General features: G+C 50.5%; 1 protein-coding gene across 1 annotated transcript in view; it reads right to left on the bottom strand.

Annotated features, from left to right (window-relative positions):
* The window catches only part of LOC119389326 (neprilysin-1), a 206,751-nt gene that overhangs the window by 21,473 nt on the left and 164,252 nt on the right, over positions 1-21,026 (bottom strand). The window contains exon 6 of the mRNA XM_049415052.1: positions 1,589-1,678. Coding sequence (XP_049271009.1) covers positions 1,589-1,678 — 90 coding nt within the window. The remainder of the gene's footprint in view (positions 1-1,588; positions 1,679-21,026) is intronic.

Below are 21,026 nucleotides of genomic sequence, written 5' to 3'. Positions count from 1 at the left end.
GTGAGATGTTTTCGGTTTCGACTGTACACAGTGCTGTCGGTTTCGGTTTCGTGTACCATGACCGCCGGACGCGGATGGACGGACAAGCCTCGGCCAACAAGAGGAAGAAAGTTCTCCTTGGCGCCAGGGTGCGCTCACTTATCATCAAGGCGTTCAAAGAACAAGATGAAGAAGACTTCTCTTTGGCGCGAGCTCTGTCGGTTTCGCGTACGGTGACGGCCAGACGCGGATGGACGGACAAGCCTCGGCCCTAAGGTGCTTAGCCCATAAAAGAGGATGACCTTATTTTCAGGTCTGCCAGTCCCATACCGCCAATTTCCCACAGGGTGGGTGCCCTCCCAAGCGACTACGTACTTTGTTCTACCGAGCTTCAGGCCTGAAGTGCGCTTATCCCTATTTCACCGAAAGGTGGCTGCAATTCTCCCACAGCAGCGGCGGATGCTTCACCACGGCTGTGGTGGGTCAAGGTGCGCCTTTACAGAACCTTATGGGCCACGTTTCCAGATAAGTGCCTACGAACAACCAAGCGCCAAGTCGGTGCACTCCTCTGCCCTTTTAGGAAAAATCGGTGGGTTTCCTGTCGGCACTGGGAATCAAACCCGGCACCTACCGCATTGGAAGCGGACGCTCTACCATGTAGCCACCGCTGCGGTCACCACTCTATAGTCGGTGAAATGTGGTGTCCACGGTGATTCGATTCGGTGACGACGCAGTTCTGCGATTCGCCTTTCGCGTCAGCGTGCGACGCCTCCTAGCTATAGCGTTAGCAAATGGACTAACGGTGTTTCTCCGTCGCCTACAGCTTCGAGTGCACTGGCGCCGACCACTAGGGAGCGCACACCTTGCCGTTTCTCTCCTCAAATGACGGCGCTTTGAAAGAGTGCATGACGAGTTATTGCTTGTTATGTGCAAGTTGAAGCCATCTTTGATTCAGCGTATGCTGTGCGCAGATTAACCCCTACCGCTACCACAGAAATCGAGATTGAGATGCGTCACCAGGCGTCAACGTGGATGCGTCCACATGAAGCGGTGCTCTGCCAAACACCAATAGACGTTGTTCAAGCTCTCGTATATCAGAGTATAATAAACATTCAACTACTTCTGCGAGGAAACGTGCCATTTTCGTGTTAAACCGATTACTGTGACGGAGGGATCCACCATGTTTTCGACACATGCGACGGCTTCACGCATGCATATCGAAATCCCATACAACAAAGTATAAAGCAGTAAAACTTGAGCATGCCAAGTGAAGAACAATTGCGATAACATTCTACGCGATGATCACGCATGTGCGCAGAACCCATGGCAGTATACATCTTTCGGATGAAATAGAAATAGCGGCCGTGGCAAGCATAGAGTTTTTCCTCGTGGAAGAAATGTACAACAACAATATGAGAGGTTTCTTCTACTTGTATTCGCCAACACAAAAGAAAATGTTTGTGTCACCTTTGAAAAAAACCTTCTAGAACGGCATGCGTGGTGAGCAGGAATCGATTCTGCTTTCAAATATGTACGTTATCCGAATGGCGGCATTTGCCAGCCCCGTCGTCTTCTCTCTACTGTGAAACAAAAAAGACTGACTCCTCACCAATGTGGGCCCTTGCTGGAGCTTGTCCAGAGCAACGATGTTGTCGCTGCTGAATTCCGTCAGCTCCCGCAGAGTCTGGTACTTGGAAAGCTGGGGAGAAAAATGCGATAAGTGGAGAGCTCACCGAAGGACGGCCGCTTTTATCTGTCCCTTATATCTCGAAATGTGATGAATGCTTTGTTGAGGGTCTATATCTTGCCATCATCCTCAGCCCAGATATCAATGTTAGCTTGGGTGTGCTGAAACGGTGCGAACGCTTAACACGGACTAGTGCTACCGTGGTATCACGATTCCTACTTTTTTAACACGAAAGTGTTTTATGCCGGTGTCCACCAAGACTTTCATGACGTACTTCCATCACGTAAATACGTCAGCAAAATGCACATGATCAGATAGCAAAAAAAAGAACTAGAAAGAGTCCTGTAAATGGGAGTCGAACCCACGACTTCTGAGTCCGCGACAATATGTGAGGGACGCTCTTACCACTGCACCACGGCGACACATGCAGGAGGCCTTACGAACGCGCTTTTTATCTCTCACGCTTTCCTCTCAGAGTGCTCTTGATTCGCGGGGTGATGTGGCCTTCTGGGAGCGGCAGAGTAATGTAATGCATGGCCTCCGCGATTAGCTCCGGAAACGCGCCGTTACATGCACCCTTGTCTCATCCGGCACGTTTCCGAAAGAAGTGTAGTTTTGTCAACGCCTTACACCGCGAGGTGGCGGCTTTAGCCCAAGCCTCGCTCATAGCACTCATCCATATTAAGAAGTGGCGATTCGACGCTCGCCTGGCTGTCATTCCGCGTTCCCCGCTCGAACCATGAGAAATCACGGACAGACTAGAGGGGAGACACGACGCGCGTCGTGTTTCCGATCACGTTTATAGCCCGGCCGTGGTGTGATCTTTCTCTTGACTCTAACATTCCAAGGGATGGCGACCTCAGCCCCTAGCTCAGTAAAGAAGCTCAGCGTCCAATAACCGACGCTCTTTTGGTTGTCACACCGTTTTCTCTGATTACGCTCTCCCCGTGCGAATAGAACGCCCGAGCAACACTAGCAACGGCGCCTTGCCGGAGCCATTCTAGAAGGCCACGAGTAATGCATCATGACAAGAACGAGTACCGACTGCGAGCGTTTCGGTAGTCTCAGCGCGGCGGAGGCTTTCGCTGCAGTATTGTAGAAAACTGTATGGTCTTTAAAATGCGGCGTCCACGGTGATTCGATTCGATGACGACACACTTACGCGATTCGCCCTTCGCGTCGGAGTGTAACGCCTCCTCGGCAGCGTAGTGGCGCTTCCAAATTGACGAGCGATGTTTCTCCGTCGTCTACAGCTTCGTGTGCAAGGGCATCGAGTGCTAGGGAGCGCACACCTTGTCGTTTCTTTCCTCAAATGACGACGCTTTGAAAGAACGTATGCCGAGTTAGTGTTTATTATGTGTACGATGAAGGCATCTTTGTGCGGGATTCACCATATGCTGTGTCCAAGTGTATGTCAACTACTACAGCTGCCACAAATGTTTAATCATATTCATGAACGTTAGTCGTCGGGACGGAGATGTGCCACCAGGCGTCAACGTAGGTGCGTACACAGCAAGCGGTGCTAGAGCTGCCAAACACGAATAGACATTATGCAAGCTCTCGTATATCTATGTATTGCCACGTGCGTTTCTTCTTATCACTTTTGCTGCATTCGGTTTTTGCCCCCAAAGACTGTCAGCAACGCTCAGCGCAAACCGCACCTGACCGTTCGAGAAGCTTCGCGATTATTGTAGATCATTTTGTTAAGATTGCGCGCAAGATGCGAACACTCGAGCTTATTCTAGAGATTGCGCAACAAGCAGCGATATCGCTAGAAATTTCGATAGCGCCTGTATAAAAGCCGACGCGCTTCACCGCTTGTGAGTTGATCGACGGTCGACGCTCTGTTCGCCGCTATCAGTGTATTGCTTTTTAGTTTCCCGGCCACAAGTTCGGTCAAATAAAAGAGTCATGTCTGACGCGCTGACTGCTGCCTTCGTTGACGTCACGACCACGTGACATCTGGTGGAGGTGCGGAGTACGTTCATGTTCCGGACGCCCCCGTCAAGCCGTGAACCCAGCCTCGCTCGTGAAGAAGACACCGACACCATCAGGGACAGTCAAGCAAGCCGGAGACTCAAAGGGCTAACCCTCAATTTGGACTCTTACCGGACAAGCCAAGAGCCACGGCGACGAAGACAACGGGCACGATGACAGCCGCAGTGTCCCCTGCAGCTGTCGTGATGCAGCCGCCCAGAGAGCCGCCTACCTTCCATGGATCGCCAAGCGATGACCCCGAAACCTGGCTGGAGACGTTCGAACGGGTCTCAGCATTCAACAACTGGAAGACCGAGGACAAGCTGCGTCACGTGTACTTTTACCTGGAAGACGCTGCAAGAACTTGGTTCGAGAATCGGGAATCCAATCTTCGAACCTGGGACATCTTTCGCAGCGCTTTCTCCTGGAAACGTTCACAAGCGTCGTGCGAAAGGAACGGGCCGCCGCATTACTGGAAACTCGGGTGCAGCTCCCGAATGAAAAGGTGACAATCTTCGCGAAAAAGATGAACCGACTGTTCCGCCATGCTGACCCTGACATGCCCGAAGAGAAGAAGGTTCGTTTCCTCATGCGAGGAGTAAAGGAACAGCTCTTCGCTGGACTTATGAGGAATCCACCGACTACCGTCCAGGAATTCGTCTCAGAAGCCACGACCATCGAGAAGACGCTGGAGATGCGCACCCGGCAGTACAATCGCCGCGCATTTCAAGACAGCGCTTGTTCATGCCCTCGGATCCGACGACTTGCGCGAAACGATCCGAGCCATCGTGCGAGAGGGGCTGCGAAAGCTCGCACCTTTTGCACCGCCCGAAGTGACGTCGATTGCTGACGTTGTACGCGAGGAAATCCAACAGTCACTGGGTGTTTCTCAGCCGACACCGCCGCAGCTGCAAGCAATGAGCTATGGTGCTGCAGCCCGACGCAACGCCCCCCTCCTCGCCCACGTCAAGACGCTGCGCCGCCCCAGCAGTTCCGCCGCCAGGCACCACCACCACCACCACCGACGTCATACCACCCGTCAGCCGGCCAGCGATACACGCCGAGGAAGACCGACGTTTGTCGCGCCCCTGACAACCGCCCCCTCTGCCTCCCCGCTACCACTGCGGGGAGGCCGGCCACACGTACTGCCGCTGCCAGTACCGAGAGATGGGGCTACGCGGATTCGCCGTCAACGCGCCGCGCCCGCAGCCAAGCGAACGGCCTCGCGACATTGACGACTACCTCACAGGCACACAGTGGCAAGAACGACGACCTTCCCGCTCACCGTCGCCCGGCCGCTACATGTCACCGCACCGCCGGCAGTACACTGGCCCAAACCGGGGCCGGTCGCCTAGCCCATATCCGGAAAACTAAGGGCAACAACCGATGGAGGTGCGGTTGCTGAACGACGAAACGCTGAAGATCCTCCGCCGTCGACGATGACATCGCGACGAAGTTCCGAGCCCCCGCCGCACGCCGAACGAAGTCGACGTCCTGAAGACGAAACTGTGACCGGAAGCAGACCTGACGACGCAACGCGGAAGTAGCGATGCAAACCGACGTAGCCGTGACCCGACGCCGCGACGTAACCGCAACGCAAGACGGCGGATTAGCGACCTCGACGTTCTGATCGACGGCCACAACATCACCGCTCTCGTCGATACTGGAGCCGACTATTCCGTCATCAGTGGGCCGTTCGCAGCGAAGTTGAAGAAAGTTAGGACTGCTTGGGAAGGCCCCGAGATCCGGACCGCTGGAGGCCATCTCATAACGCCGATTGGTGTCTGCACGGCGAGAGTCACCATCAGCAACCGGACTTATCCTGCCAGCTTCGTAATCCTACAAAACTGCTCCAGGGATGTGATACTTGAAATGGACTTCCTAAGTGACCACGGCGCCGTCATCGACTTAAGAACCAAGTCGATAACCCTATCGTCAGAGAAAGCGACACCGCCGGATACGAAGCCATGTCAACATGCCCTGAACGTGCTCGAGGATCAAGTCACCATTCCTCCTAGATCCAGCATCATAATTCCCGTCGGCACCGAAACGGCTGAATGCATCGAAGGTGTCATCGAGAGCGATCAGCGTTTGCTGCTAGACCGTGACATCTGCGTCGCAAGAGGCATTGCTCGGCTGTATGAAGGGAAAGGAAGCGTGATGCTAACGAATTTCACCCAAGAATACAGACACCTGAGCAGGGGCACGACGACTGCGTACATCGAAGAAATCTTGGTTGTCAGCGATGCGTTTGCCTTTTCAGATTCTGACGAAGCTACAACGACAACCGCAATGCCTGAGCCATCCTTCGACGTAAACCCAAGCCTTCCCGCCCACCAACAACAACAGCTCCGATGCCTTCTGAAGAAATACAAGGACTGCTTCTCGTCGTCATCACGGGTCCGGCAAACGCCCCTTGCTAAACACCGTATCATAACGGAAGAAAATGCTCGACTACTCCGTCAGAGTCCCTACCGGGTTTCGCCGCGAGAAAGGGACGCCGTTAAGAAACAAGTGGACGAAATGCCACGCGACGACATCATCCAGCCGTCCAAGAGTCTGTGGGCGTCTCACGTAGTGTTATTGACGAAGAGGGATGGAACCCTACGTTTCTGCGTCGATTATCGTCACCTGAACAAAATCACGAAGAAGGACGTGTACCCTCTTCCACGGATAGACGACGCCCTGGATCGACTCCACAACGCGAAGTACTTTTCGTCGATGGACCTCAAGACTGGCTACTGGCAAATCGAAGTCGACGAGAGAGACCGAGAAAAGACGGCTTTTATAACACCAGACGGCCTCTTCGAGTTCAAGGTCATGCCCTTCGGTCTTTGTTCGGCACCTGCGACATTCCAACGTGTTATGGACACAGTGCTGGCTGGCTTGAAGTGGCAGACGCGACTCGTGTACTTGGACGACGTCGTTGTGTTTGCCTCAAGTTTCGACGAACACCCCCGGCGCCTTGAAGCTGTACTTGAAGCAATCAAGACCTCCGGCCTCACCTTGAAGCCTGAAAAGTGCCGCTTCGCGTACGAGGAGCTCTTGTTTTTAGGTCACGTTATCAGCAGGGATGCTGTTCGCCCAGACCCGCGGAAAACAGCTGCCATCGCTGCCTTCCTGCCACCCACTGACACCAAAGCCGTGCGCCGTTTTCTCGGCTTGTGCGCCTACTACAGGCGCTTCGTCAAGGAATTTTCACGAATCGCCGAGCCGCTAACTCACCTCACGAAGACCGACGTGCCATTCAAGTGGGAAACGGCGCAAATCGAAGCATTTGAAGAACTGAAACGACGCCTTCAAATGCCTCCGATACTAGCGCATTTCGATGAATACGCCGATACGGAAATCCACACCGACGCAAGCAGCGTAGGACTCGGCGCCGTCCTTGTGCAGAAGACTGACGGGCAGGAAAGGGTCATCAGTTATGCTAGCCGGTCGCTATCAAAGGCAGAAACGAACTATTCCACAACGGAAAAGGAGTGCCTAGCGATCATCTGGGCTACATTCAAGTTTCGCCCCTACCTCTACGGCAGGCCCTTCAATGTTGTGAGCGACCACCACGCATTGTGTTGGCTAGCTAACTTGAAGACCCTTCAGGTCGGCTCGCACGGTGGAGCCTACGACTTCAAGAATTCGACATTACCGTCGTTTACAAGTCCGGAAGAAAACACTCCGACGCTGACTGCCTGTCCAGCGCCCCCGTCGACCCACCGCCGCAGGACGACAAGGAGGACGACTGCTTCTTGGGAACCATAAGTGCCGACGACTTCGCCGAACGACAGCGAGCGGACCCAGAACTCAGGGGCCTTGTGGAATACCTCGAGGGCAGGACCACCGTTGTTCCGAAGGTATTCACGCGGGGACTGACGTCGTTTTTCTTGCGCAACGGTGTTCTCCTAAAGAACTTCTCACCGCTTCGAGCCGATTGCCTTCTCGGTACCCTCGACATTGCGGCCAGAGGTCCTCCAGTCTCTGCACGACGACCCGACGTCTGGACACCTAGGTGTTTCTCGCACGCTAGCAAGAATACAGGAGAAGTACTACTGGCCGCGCCTTTCCGCTGACGTCACCCGTTACGTAAAGACCTGCCAGGACTGTCAGCGACGCAAGGCACCGCCCACTAGGCCAGCCGGACTTCTGCAGCCTATCGAGCCACCTCGGCGGCCGTTCCAGCAAATCGGGATGGACTTACTGGGGCCGTTCCCGACGTCCAATACCGGAAACAAGTGGATCGTCGTGGCAACTGACTACCTCACCCGCTACGCCGAGACAAAGGCATTGCCCAAAGGCAGTGCCGCCGAGGTAGCCAAGTTCTTCGTGGAGCACATCGTCTTGCATCATGGCGCCCCAGAGGTTCGCATCACCGACAGAGGTACGGCGTTTACGGCTGTCCTAACTCAAGCGATCTTGGAATACAGCCACACAAGCCACCGCCGGACCACCGCGTACCACCCACAGACCAACGGCCTGACCGAGCGTCTCAATAAGACCATCGCCGACATGCTGGCCATGTACGTCGACGTCGAACACAAGACGTGGGACGCCATCCTTCCATACGTGACCTTCGCGTACAACACGGGCGTACAAGAAACGACGTAGATGACGCCATACAAGCTGGTCTACGGACGAAGCCCGGCAACGACGCTCGACGCCATGTTACCAAACGTGACCGACGAGGAAAATATCGACGTGGCCATCTACCTACAGCGCGCCGAATAAGCACGACAGCTCGCCCGCCTACGGAACAAGAACCAGCAGACGACTGACAGCCGCCGCGACAACCTTCGACGAAGCCACATGGAATACTAACCCGGGTATGGGTATGGACCGTGTATGGGTATGGTCGCCAATACGTCGACGGGGACTTAGTGAGAAGCTTCTTCGTCTTTACTTCGGACCGTACAGGGTACTTCGACGCCTCGGCGCACTCGACTACGAGGTTGTCCCTGACGGCATCACGAACTCTCGGCGCCGCCGCGCGCGACCTGAAGTCGTCCATGTCGTGCGCCTCAAGCCATATTACGCGCGTTAGTTAATCTGAGGACTGTACTTTTGCTTTAGTATTGTACTTTAGTGCATGTGCTTATTGTTTATTGTACTATCTTGCTTGTTCGTTGTACTTTCTTGCTTTATTGAGTTATTTATTGTTGCATGCATTGGCCACCTCCCCCCCCCCCCCGGCCGTTCTGTTTTAGGCATCGGGACGATGCTTTTTCAGAGGGGGGCATTGCCACGTGCGTTTCTTCTTATCACTTTTGCTGTATTCGGTTTTTGCCCACAAAGACTGTCAGCAACGCTCAGCGCAAACCGCACCTGATTGTTCGAGAAGCTTCGCGATTATTGTAGATCATTTTGTTAACTTGTTAAGATTGCGCGCAAGACGCGAACACTCGAGCTTATTCTAGAGATTGCGCAAGAAGCAGCGATATCGCTGGAAATTTCGATAGCGCCTGTATAAAAGCCGACGCGCTTCACCGCTTGTGAGTTGATCGACGGTCGACGCTCAGTTCGCCGCTATCAGTGTATTGCTTTTCAGTTTCCCGGCCACAAGTTCGGCCAACTAAAGAGTTTCATCTCTGACGCGCTGACTGCTGCCTTCGTCGACGTCACGACCACGTGACAGTATAATAAACAATTAACTATTTCTGCGAGAGCACTTTCGTGTTATACCGATCCCTATGACGGAGGAATCATCCATGTATTTTTTTAGTAGATCAGCGTTCTGCACCTCACCCGGTTTTGCCCTGCCTCCGTGATCAGACCGCCCTTGACCATGTGGTGACGTCATCACATGACGTCACATGGTGGCGTCATCACGTGATGAGTTTTTGCATCCCTCGTTCCCGACGCCGCGGGGCACCAACGGTCAAATTTCGCGTTTGACGAGGCATTTAACGCCTTGGCCTTAAAAAGGCCGTGTCCTTTCAATGAGTCCCGACTTGCCACTCTGTTGAAGGAGACACGTTCACTCTCTTCTGGACATTCCGAAGAAGAGAGTACAATAATGTCTTTCGAGATTGGTGTGCTACACGGTCACTGAATACCAGCGAGACTGAACATTTCATTCTATCGCCGACCTAGCTGCGCACCCTCCGTGTACAAGATAAATAATAGCTAATGTGCATTCCTTCAAGTACCTAGGTCTTCATCTGTCTCAAGATTTGTCTTTGGACAGATCATGTAACCCACATTATCAATTCAGCTAGACAAATGCTTGGTTGTCTTCGCCGCAATCTTTTCATGGCACAGTCACACGTAAGATTACTTGCCTACAAAACGCTCGTGCGACCTAAACTTGAATATGCCTGTGCTATCTTTGACCCCCACCACTCTAATCTCACTATACTCGGAGCACGGTGTAAGACCATGACTCGGAGACAACTTTCTTTGGCAATGAAGGGAAAGCTAGAGAGCCACAATGCACCCATCCAACCGCTAATGAATGTAGTCTCACAACTGCGTCCATATTTTCTGCGTGAGATATATAAAAAACTCCTTCATTTTCTACATGTAGCTTTTCGAGACGGAACGCAGCGCACACAAGCGAGGTATTTCTATTTCTTTTACTTGATACGTTGTCACAGCGTTTTTGCGTGCGTGAAAAAGTCGCGCCTTTTACCCGTACCTTAGGCGCTAAGCAGCGTTTGCGTCGAAATGCAACGCTAGCCATCACTTTCCCAGTCGTTACGAGACGCGCGCCAAACCGGACTACTTCGCGTAGCAGTACATGTGCAGGCGCTCCGCCCGTAGCTTTCCCTTCATTGCCACAGAAAGTTGTCCCCGAGTATAAAGCCCTCGAATCGGTTCAGAACCGTTCTGCTAGATGTATTCTCTCCGAGTACTAGTAACACACAAGCGTTTCGTCTCTAACGTCTAAACTGGAGCTAGTACCTCTTGCCTCGTCTCACGCCTATGCCTCGTGACAGCCAGCTGATTCAACTGACTCATCGTACATCTCGAACGGGCCACCTGAACGCAGTAATTCCGCTGCGAACCCGCACCACTACATTCCATCAGCCATTCTTCGTCCGAACTGTCCGAGACTGGAATGGCCTTCCGGGAGATGTTGCACTCGTCCGTGATGCAGCGCGCTTCCGATCTGCTGCCGAACACTTAGTCTGATATATGGAACTGCTGTTTTTGGACTTACCTTTGTAAATAGTTTTGTAGCGTTAGCTACACTTGCCTAGCCGGAGCCGATTTCGTGTGGAGCGTCATGAGCCGTGCTGCGCATGCGCGAGGATCAGTGATGTCACACAGCTGGGTCACCGGAGCTGGCATCTCACACGCTCTCCGACACCGCCGCGCGCGGCTCGCCACTGCTGGTTTGCGCCGCGTTCGAGAGGAGTGACGTCGTAGACACAGTGGCGCCAGGGCGCGCGCAGCTATTCACCTGCGCCGTGCAGTCGCCGTCTGACACTGCGCTGGGGCCGCTTGATAGCGCCTCTGAGTGGCGTTTGCAGGTGGGTAACGCCATGGAGAAGGAGAGCGCGAATGCTGCTCGATGGCGCAGAAGAGCCGAGAAGCTTATCTAATAGGATCCTGAAGTACTTGCCTGGCAATTAGCGGTTACTGTGTTGTGCCACAGAGACGGCAGCGTGTTACTTCACTGACCATCGAGCCGTCTTTGTGGCAACAGAGAAGCAGCCTGACGTTGAGCAAAAATATGCATGTGCCACATAATACGAATACCGTGTGTGTGACATTGGAGCAGCAGTAAGCATGACAATCAAGCTAATCCTAGACAATCTGGAAAGCTAAGAATAATCAGCTGAACCTTTGCTAACACTACGTATACCCTGGCATAGCCGAGCTAAGCATTTTTTTGTTCTTGCTTTCAAATTGTCATCATTGCCGTCTTTTGTACTTTGTATTTTGTGATTGTTTGTTGTAAATTATTGTATTTCTTTTCTTTTTTCTATCTTTTGTTCTTACTTTTGATGCCCGCCCCTTCATGTAATGTCCCTTGGGACCCTTGAGGTATAAATAAATAAATAAATAAATAAATAAATAAATAAATAAATAAATAATCTCCAAAGAGAGTTCACGTGTGTCCTTAAATAGATATACAGACGTGGCAAGTCAGAAGTCTCAGAGAAGACTCAAAGGACATTATTTTTTTTTCTTGGAGTGTACTTACTGCATGTCTGTCTCCATTGCACACCTCCAAGTTGGTTGTTTACCGACCAAATGGCATTTCGGCACTCAAGACTGAAGTGACGAAAAAAATCTAGAGTGATGCGTTAATTACCGAATGTCGGGAGAAAAGGGAAGAGAACGGAGAATAAAGGCAATGTACTTACTCTCGGAAACGAATGTCACTTAATTGGGGTTGCGCTGGTGAATGCCAGCAGAGGTAATCCCATCAAATATTGAAAGCGGTGCACAGGCGCATTTACCGGCAGAAAAAATGGGGGCTCATGCCATATACATGTGGAGGCGGTCAACGTTAGTTTCGCACTGCAAAACCAACAACATCTTTATTGAAATATATACCTCACAGGCCCCTAGGGCTATATATCGCGTAAGGGGGAAATGTAATAAATGAGAAATACAGTAATTAGAAATCATATGAGGAAGGAACACAAGTATGCGCAGTAATGAAAACGCGAACACAAAGGGCAAAATTTGCGTTTGTGTAACAATACATGCAAGAAACAGACAGAAGAGGCAAGCAAACGTACGCTTTCGACCACGACAGCTCATTAAACAATAAAATTTAAGAGAGCAAAATACAAACAATAGAATTACAGCACAAGCGGGACGTTGGCTGCGGCGCGCGAAATTGGCCCATCCAGTGACCCCGACGTCATGAAAACGTCATGAAACTTGTTCAGAGAACGCCCTGAGACTACGTGGCATTCCACTGCAGCAGCAGACAGGAGTTATTTTTCGTCTCCCGAGGAAGACGGAGTGCCGTGCGCGGGAAACAGCGGCGGCACAGTCATCATTTCACCGCTTCAACAAACACGCTTCGTTCCGCAAAAAGTGGGCAAAGATGCACGCAGGTTTTCATGATTCCTCTCACTTGGGGATATACGCCGGCCAAAAAGGCCAGTGTCTGAACAAAACACCGCAATTTCGGGTAATTTTGCAGCGCACTGTCCAAATTGTCATTGCAGACCAAGTTCTGATACGAAATCTATCGCACGTGGGAAATAACAGGAGTAAGGGGCAAGTAAAGAAACCGTTGTTTATGATATCGGGCCGCCATTGCGTAAGCGCACCCTCAGCAGTATTATACAGAGACACTGATAAATTTTTAAACGACAGCTTTCACGCACGACGACGAATAGCTTCACGCCTTTCAGACACGTGCTCGATAGAGCTGTTGTTACTGCACACTTTGTGTCATAGCACACGTATTTGAGGAGCGAAATGCGAATGAACAAACGTTGTTAGTGCGCAAGGTCCGTTTCGTGTTCTTGTGCGTCGGTGTGCACTTGTGTAGCGCATCCGATTATCCCTTCTCTTTGATGGCACTGGCTGAGGCTGTAGTGGACAGGCTGACCTCTCGTGACCCCCCAAAAAGGTATGAAGCAAACGTCGAAAAAAAAATTACGCCATCTCCCGCTAAAGGCACCGTGCAGTCGAGTTTTCCCGTGTGACTGCAGCGCCAGAACGCAATGCCTAGCGGATAAAAAAAGCAACTTTGAGACGATGCCAGTCAAAATGGAACGCGATGCGCGCGTCTCCCTCCCTGCATTAGTGGGCGCACTGTGGCTGGGCTACACGGGGGACGCATTCGCGCGTCTGTTTTCTGCGTGCCCCTAACGGCCAATGTCAGCGAACTCGGGACAGGCCAGTGGGTAGGGTGCCTTGATGCGCGTTTTGTTGCGCGTTTTGGGGGGCGCACACATCGAGGCACACTACCAGTGGGAGCAACGCAGCTCCCTCTGGCCAGTGGACGGTGCCTAAAGGGGACCATGAGGCGATGCGATACTGTAGCACTTGCACGATCGCGTTCCGTTGGCGTTCGCTGGGCATGCTACCGGCCTCGCGTCGTGGAACGCGAAGAGGAACACTACGCGCGTCGTGTCTTCCCTCTAGCCTGGCCGTTAATTCTCACAGGGCGAGCGGGGAATGTCAACACCTTCTCGAAAAATATGAAGGCCTTAGTTCTGTTCCCTTTCCACTCGCGCTACGTCAGCAGATGGGGCGAACGCATGAGGCGGCGAGCGAGTTTTTCTAGTCGCCGCGACACGACGCATCCGCGCGTCGGGATCGCGCCGGTGCGCTTCCGGATCGCGCGTCTGCCGAAACTCATTCTCCGGCGCGTCTGTACTGACGTACTGTACATCTCTTCACTGTTCCGTTGGCTGCGTTTTCTTTACTGTGAAAGGAATGTGAAAGCGACGACGCCGAGATGCCGTGCAAATTCTGTGTCCCTCGATGCCGCGGTAACTACACGGGGGACACGAAGGTGCACGTCTTCCAGTTTCCGAGAGACCAAGGTCTGAGGAACGCTTGGATTCGTGCTGTGCCACGGGAAAACCTCACGGTTATCGAAAATTCCAGGGTAAGTTCTTGTTTTTAGGGGCGAAGCTCCTTAAGGCGGCACCCGTTCGTCCCTCGTAGTCGTCGTCGTCGTCGTAGTAGTAGTAGTAGTCGTAGTCCGTAACAAGTCTTACGCTTTGACCTCCAAGGTGGTGCCGGTGGGAGACTTTTCCTGTGCGTTGTTGAACAATAAAAAATTCGCAGCGTGCGCGTTAACTAAAAGCCGAATTCTTCTGCCTCTCATTCCCCATTAGCAGCCATTGGCATGTTCCAGTAGGAAACGTTAGTAGAAGTAGAAGTGTAAGTGTTAGCTAAAAGCCGACTTCTTCTGTCTCTCATTCCCATTAGCAGCCATTGTTTACCTCCAAGGTAGTGCCTGGTGAGATTTCTCCTGTGCGTGATTAAACAATAAAAATTTTGTTCAAAACGCCGTTGATTGATTAAATAAACCAACGAAAGACGCCAGATGTTTTGTAAAAGCAAAACGAAAGAACGCCAGATGTTTCTAAAGCAAAACGAAAAGACGCCAGCTGCTTAACGAAAGACGCCAGATTTTTCTAAAGCAATGGTTTTCTAAACAATGAAAATTCACAGCGTACATGTAAAATTAAAGTGAGCTGCAAGTCGTCATAACTCATCGAACCTTTAGTATAAACGCGCCGGATCTCACGTCGGTGATGATGTACTGGGCAGAATTCACGGAAGATTCACGGTTTACCGATGAACCTCCGCAGCTTCGCCCACTCATCATTCACTCCGTGGATATGCTGTGATTTTTTTCGTATTTAAGTGTTAGTTATTTCAAATTATATATACGTACATGTGTAAGTGGCTCATGAGCCGCACGTTTGTATGACAAGTAGCCATCGGTTTGCTGATTGCAGTTAAATTTTTTTTCTAGGTATGCGAACTTCATTTCATGGACGAGGACATTATTCGAGTCGCGACGCATACAGACCAAGCAACTGGCCGCGTAATGACAATGCCGCTAGCTCATGTGCGCCTTCGCCCAGACGCTGTACCGTCGAAGTTCCCGAATTATCCGAGCTACATGTCCAGAAAGACCGCGAGAAGGGAAGATCCTGACTCCAAGCGCGCGCGCATAGAGAATGCAGCCCTCCAGAAAGCCATCGCTGAATCCAACGAGGCGTTTATCCGAGCACGCGTGGAGGATAAAGTCAACAGTTTGAGCGAACTTGCCAACCACTTGAGGAGGCAACGGTTGAAGTTCTGGGATGTAATCGAAAGAAATGAAAGGCTTCATCTCATTCACATCGTCGACGATGAAGCGCCGTAGTTAAAATACTCTGTTTGCGTGAAAGGAGACGAGCGTGACACTACACGTCATGAAAACAGCCGTAAAAATGCTAGGCGCAAATCTCTGCGTTCTCCAAATCGCTAACAGTAAAAGGGGTATGGTGCAACTCCTGGAAGGCATCGAGAAGTGGGACGGTGACCTGAGGCGGTTTGTTTCACTACTAGATCTGCTTTGCACGTCCCAAGCAGAAGACGACGCCAACTGTATTCGATTTCTGAAGGAGCAAGTCCCCTTGCACCTATCGAAAAAACAGCGCAGGCGCTACTCTGCTCATTTCATGATGTTCTGCTGCATTCTTTTCACTATATCGCCCCATGCGTACGCGTTCATGCGCAGCCATGGAAGCATCACCTTGCCGCATCCTATGACAATCAGATTAGTGTGCTCGTCTTATGGTATGAGTCTTCAACAAGAGCATCAGAGCAAAACATTCCTCAGCTATATGGTGAAAAGAATTTCTGACGTGAAAGATGACCAGCGCTTTGTCACAGTTATGGTAGATGAAATACATATAAAACCCTACTTTGACTACAGAGAGGGTAATATTACTGGCACCGCGCTTAATAGAAATGAAGCTGCTAACTGTGCGCTCGTTTTCATGGTGCGCAGCCTGACGTGTAAATTCAAAAAAGTTGCACACATCATGCCGGTGCACCGAGTGGAGGCGGAGTTCCTGCCAAAGACGCTTAAAGAAGCGATTTGCGGGCTGGAAAAGATTGGTTATCGGGTTATGTGCGTCGTCAGCGACAACAACTCTGTCAACAGAAAAGCGATGTCCCTCTTCGAATCACCTCCTCGTAGCAGAATTGTGTACCAACATCCATCAGACCCTTCAAGGCCGCTGTTCTTCGTTATAGACCCAGTGCACATTCTAAAATACATACGAAATAACTGGATCAATCAGAAGCATGACCGAATTTGTTTCTACTTCCCGGAGATCCAAGGAGACACGCCACAATCTGAGCGAATGCAAACAGCGTCATTTGCGACCATCAGGGACCTTCACAGCAAAGAGTGTGACCAGCTGTTGAAATATGGCTATGGGCTGTCGAGAAAAGCCCTCTACCTTTCGGATCTTGAAAGGCAGGACGTAAAGCTTGCTTTACAAATCTTCAGCGATTACTTACCAGAGGCGTTACGCGCTCTTGGAGCAAAGCACAACCTGTTCTATTTTAAGGCTACTGCTACATTCATCGATATCGTACTCAAGTGGTGGAAAATTGTAAACGGCAAAACTCCATGGAAGGGAGAAAGGCTGAGAGATCAGTTCCAACAACCAGTGCTTTCCATTGATAACGATCCAAAAATTGCCTTCTTGCATATTTTTCCTAAATGGCTCGATGAGTGGAAAAACAAAGGCCTTGACAAGGGTACTCTGACAAAGGAGACTCACGCTGCTCTCGAACACACTACCTATGCGCTTGTTGAGCTCGCTAGGTACAGCTTCGAAGAGCTTGGAATGTCGTATGTTCTTTTTGGGAAGATACAGACCGACTGCGTTGAAGATCGGTTTGGAAAGTATAGGCAGCCGGCAGGTGCGCAATATCACATCTCCATCAGGCAGATATATGAAGTCGAAAACAAGCAGCGCCTGCAAAGTACCTTGCCTACAGTTTCCACTGACCAGCACTGGGAATATGTCCGAAAGCAAGTCGAGGCATTGCTTCCCAGCAGCAACGTTGTTGTGACCAGCCAGGCTCTTACACAGATGCAGGACGTCCTCCCAGTCCTCGTCTACGTTGCAGGTTATGCAGTATACGCCTCCCTTGAAAAGTTGAATTGCGCGCAATGCAGGGACTCGTTGACCGTGGAAAAGATCACAGTCTCTGCCACAAACGAACATTATGGTCTCGTGAAGCACCTGGACCGAGGAGGCTTAGTTTATCCATCGATGTTTGCACTTTACGCAGTTACTTACAGCTACGTTGTGGTAGAGCAGCTCGCTCCAGAGCCAGCACTGCTTATGATGCCTGAACAACGCCAGGTCGTCACGAAACTGACGCTACAATTGCTGGCTAGTGAAGAGCAGTCAGACTTCGATACGTGTGAGAATGGCCACACGATTGAACTAGTGCTTAAACACATCCTGCAGTGCAGCACCAACATTCTGCTAAAGAACTTTTGTAGGAAGGTGAACGACAAACTTCTCGACGCTGCCGATAAATAAAAAAAAGGAAAGCCACAAATGTCGAGGTCAAGTAACTGCATGTATCGCTTCTAATATAGAGCAAGTACAAGAAGAAACTGCACTTCGTAGATAAATGTTTTGCTGCTACAGTATTCTTGCCCTCTAATTTCTTTTAAATGCATGCATGATTGTTCTTGCAGAAAAAAAAAGCTTCCGCGCAGCGCACTTGCGAGACAACCTCTCTTGAATAGCGCTCTTTATTTTTTTCCAATCCGCCCCATCGTGTGACGTCACGCGGAGAGAGCCGAGGCCTTCATATTTTTCTAGAGGGTGTTGGGAATGTCGACAGGCGCGCGAGAGAGAGGCAGCGTAGGAGAGGAGAGAGAGGAGGAGGGGACGCGCATACGCTGGCCCTCATCGCGGCGCTGCGCAGGAGAGAATTTCGGCATGTCGAGCCCACATTTCAGAGGAGCCAACCGAGGCAAGCGCTGGACTGAACGCGCGCAGCGCTTTGCCATTTGAAGGAGAGGAGACTAGAGGAGGAGAGTAGCGTATGCGCCGTGAGAGCAGAAGCGAGAAAGCAGGAGAAGCGCAAGCAGGTGCTGGTAGAGAAGTGGAGAGAGTAACGCGCAGCTGTTGGAGAGAGAGAAGGAGGAGAGTCGCGCATGCGTAGTGTGAGTGCGGACCACAACACTGCGTGCGGATGACCACGCCGCGTTACATACCCCCGAGCAAGAGATACTTCGCATCTAAAAGACTTATCAAATCGAGTAATGGTGTAGTTAATGAGTGTATACGATAGATAAGATGATAAGGATTAAGGTGACTGAAGAAAAAAGTTTATATTGGCCCCGTGGGTAATTAACTGAAACCTAATTAAATTGGTCACTTGTAGAGAGCACTTTATTGAAAGCAGAATGATAAGGCAGCGTTTATTCGCCTACTTGTTATTCTGCAGGGAAGAGAAGGAAAACATTTGCTGATCCACCTTTCATAGGAATCCGTATAACACGAAAGTGAAACATGTCTTTACAGGGGTAGTTGAACGTTTATTGTGCATTGTTTTGCCACAAGAGCGAACGAATGAATGCTGTAGCAAAAAATTTTAACGTCACGCGAAAAACGGCAAGCAACTCGAAACTTGCAGCGCGCTCTAAAGCAGAAAGGACTCACGAAAAGAACGTACAGAAGACAAGCGCTAAATAACAACTGTCACAACTGTTACTCCTTTGTGTGTGAGCAGCACGCTCCTTTCGGAAACGCGGCCACTGCAGCGAGTGAAGTGACTTTCGTTCTCTCTGTAACGTCAATGGAAACTTGCGGTGAACGCACAAGACGTACAAACCACCCCCATCAAGAGATAAACGCGCGCGCACGAGAGCCACCCCCTGTAGAGGTGCGCTCGCATCGTAACGCGCGGGGCGACGACCTTTAAAGCGCGCCCTGCGCGCCATCTCACTAGTGATAATAAGAATACGCTGAAGCAACCGAGCTCTGAGTACCGCCAATGGTAAATGGTGTATATAAATAGCTCGCCGTTAGCAAGCTGGAGAACATATGCTTTGCGGCCGAGTGGTTTCTCGCCACGCGCTGCGGAGCGAGAGGTCGCCGGTTCGACTCCCGGCTTACGAAACTTTTTAGTTTTTTTTCTTTGCCATGTGTTAGTGTTTATTTTACAGCGTCATATCCATGACGGAAATACGTCAGTGGAGCCGTGCTGGAACCCGGCATAAAAAATTTTCGTGTTAAGAAGGCCAGAAGCGTGTGGGCAGAAAGATATGTAAAAAAAATCACAGCATATCCACGGAGTGAATGATGATGAGTGGGCGAAGCTGCGGAGGTTCATCGGTAAGCCGTGAATCTTCCGTGAATTCTGCCCAGTACATCATCACCGACATGAGATCGGGCGCGTTTATACTAAAGGTTCGATGAGTTATGACGACTTGCAGCTCACTTTAATTTTACATGTACGCTGTGAATTTTCATTGTTTAGAAAACCATTGCTTTAGAAAACATCTGGCGTCTTTCGTTAAGCAGCTGGCGTCTTTTCGTTTTGCTTTAGAAACATCTGGCGTTCTTTCGTTTTGCTTTTAGAAAACAACTGGCGTCTTTCGTTGGTTTATTTCATCAATCAACGGCGTTTTGAACAAAATTTTTATTGTTTAATCACGCACAGGAGAAATCTCACCAGGCACTACCTTGGAGGTAAACAATGGCTGCTAATGGGAATGAGAGACAGAAGAATACGGCTTTTAGTTAACGCGCACGCTGCGAATTTTTTATTGTTCAACAACGCACAGGAAAAATCTCCCACCGGCACCACCTTGGAGGTCAAGATCTGGTATTAGCGTTACGACTGGTTACGCACTACTACTACTACGACTACGACGGACGAACGGGTGCCGCCTTAAGGAGCTTTGCCCCTAAAAGTAATGCGATGAAAACACAGAAAAGTGCCTGTATGTCCGCCGTAAGTGGACATATATAAAGGTAACGTTTCGTGAGTGCGCAGTACACAAATGTTGGGCTATACTCGGCGACAACTTATCTTGACATTGGAGCGAAGGCTACGGAGGCACTGCGCTTCCGCACATTCGTGTTGCTCCGCAAGTAGTACGCAGCTTGCGGCTGATTTCAGTTTTGCTCGCTCGCATCGTTAACGCGTTTATAAAGATATATACACGAAAAATGTGAATGGGGGCGACATCTCGATTGCTCAGTGTAAATTTTAGTGTCATATTACGAGTATGTTTTTCTTGGAGAACTTAAACAGGGCGTTTGCTGCCGCACACTGAACCACTACGTCATGGACGCCATGTTTACCTTGCAATACGAGCGTGCTGGAAAGATTGTCAAGAAATGGAAAGAAAAGGAAGGCATTCTTGTAGAGTGAACAATAACTGTATTTTACCTACGACTTCCTGCAACTCTTTGAGTCTTATAATAAAGCAACATTTATTTCAGCAAGGCCAATGAAAAAATTATCAGTAAACTTAAGTACTATTTCTTGGCGCGGTAGTAGGCATGCATTTTGGTTCAGTAGCTTCCACAGTGCTGTCAAGGAAAGTCGTCGCCGAGTATAGGAAGCAGTATGCTTACCGCGTGTAATACTTAATAAGGATTAATTAAGGGTCTCGTTAGGCCGCCAAAGCTTCGTTTGCAAATAGGGGTATAGGAAGACGGGGTTTGGGATGTAATGTCCACTGCATGAGCTGAGGGGGGGGGGGACCGTGCATGAGGGGGGACCGTAGGAGAGGAGAAACATCTGGCGTCTTTCGTTAAGCAGCTGGCGTCTTTTCGTTTTGCTTTAGAAACATCTGGCGTCTTTTCGTTTTGCTTTTAGAAAACATCTGGCGTCTTTCGTTGGTTTATTTCATCAATCAGCGGCGTTTTGAACAAAATTTTTATTGTTTAATCACGCACAGGAGAAATCTCAC

The sequence above is a fragment of the Rhipicephalus sanguineus genome, chromosome 4 (assembly GCF_013339695.2).
Source record: "Rhipicephalus sanguineus isolate Rsan-2018 chromosome 4, BIME_Rsan_1.4, whole genome shotgun sequence".
Taxonomy (NCBI): domain Eukaryota; kingdom Metazoa; phylum Arthropoda; class Arachnida; order Ixodida; family Ixodidae; genus Rhipicephalus; species Rhipicephalus sanguineus.
Note: the sequence above shows the minus strand (reverse complement) of the source record. Positions and strands in the feature narration are given on the sequence as shown.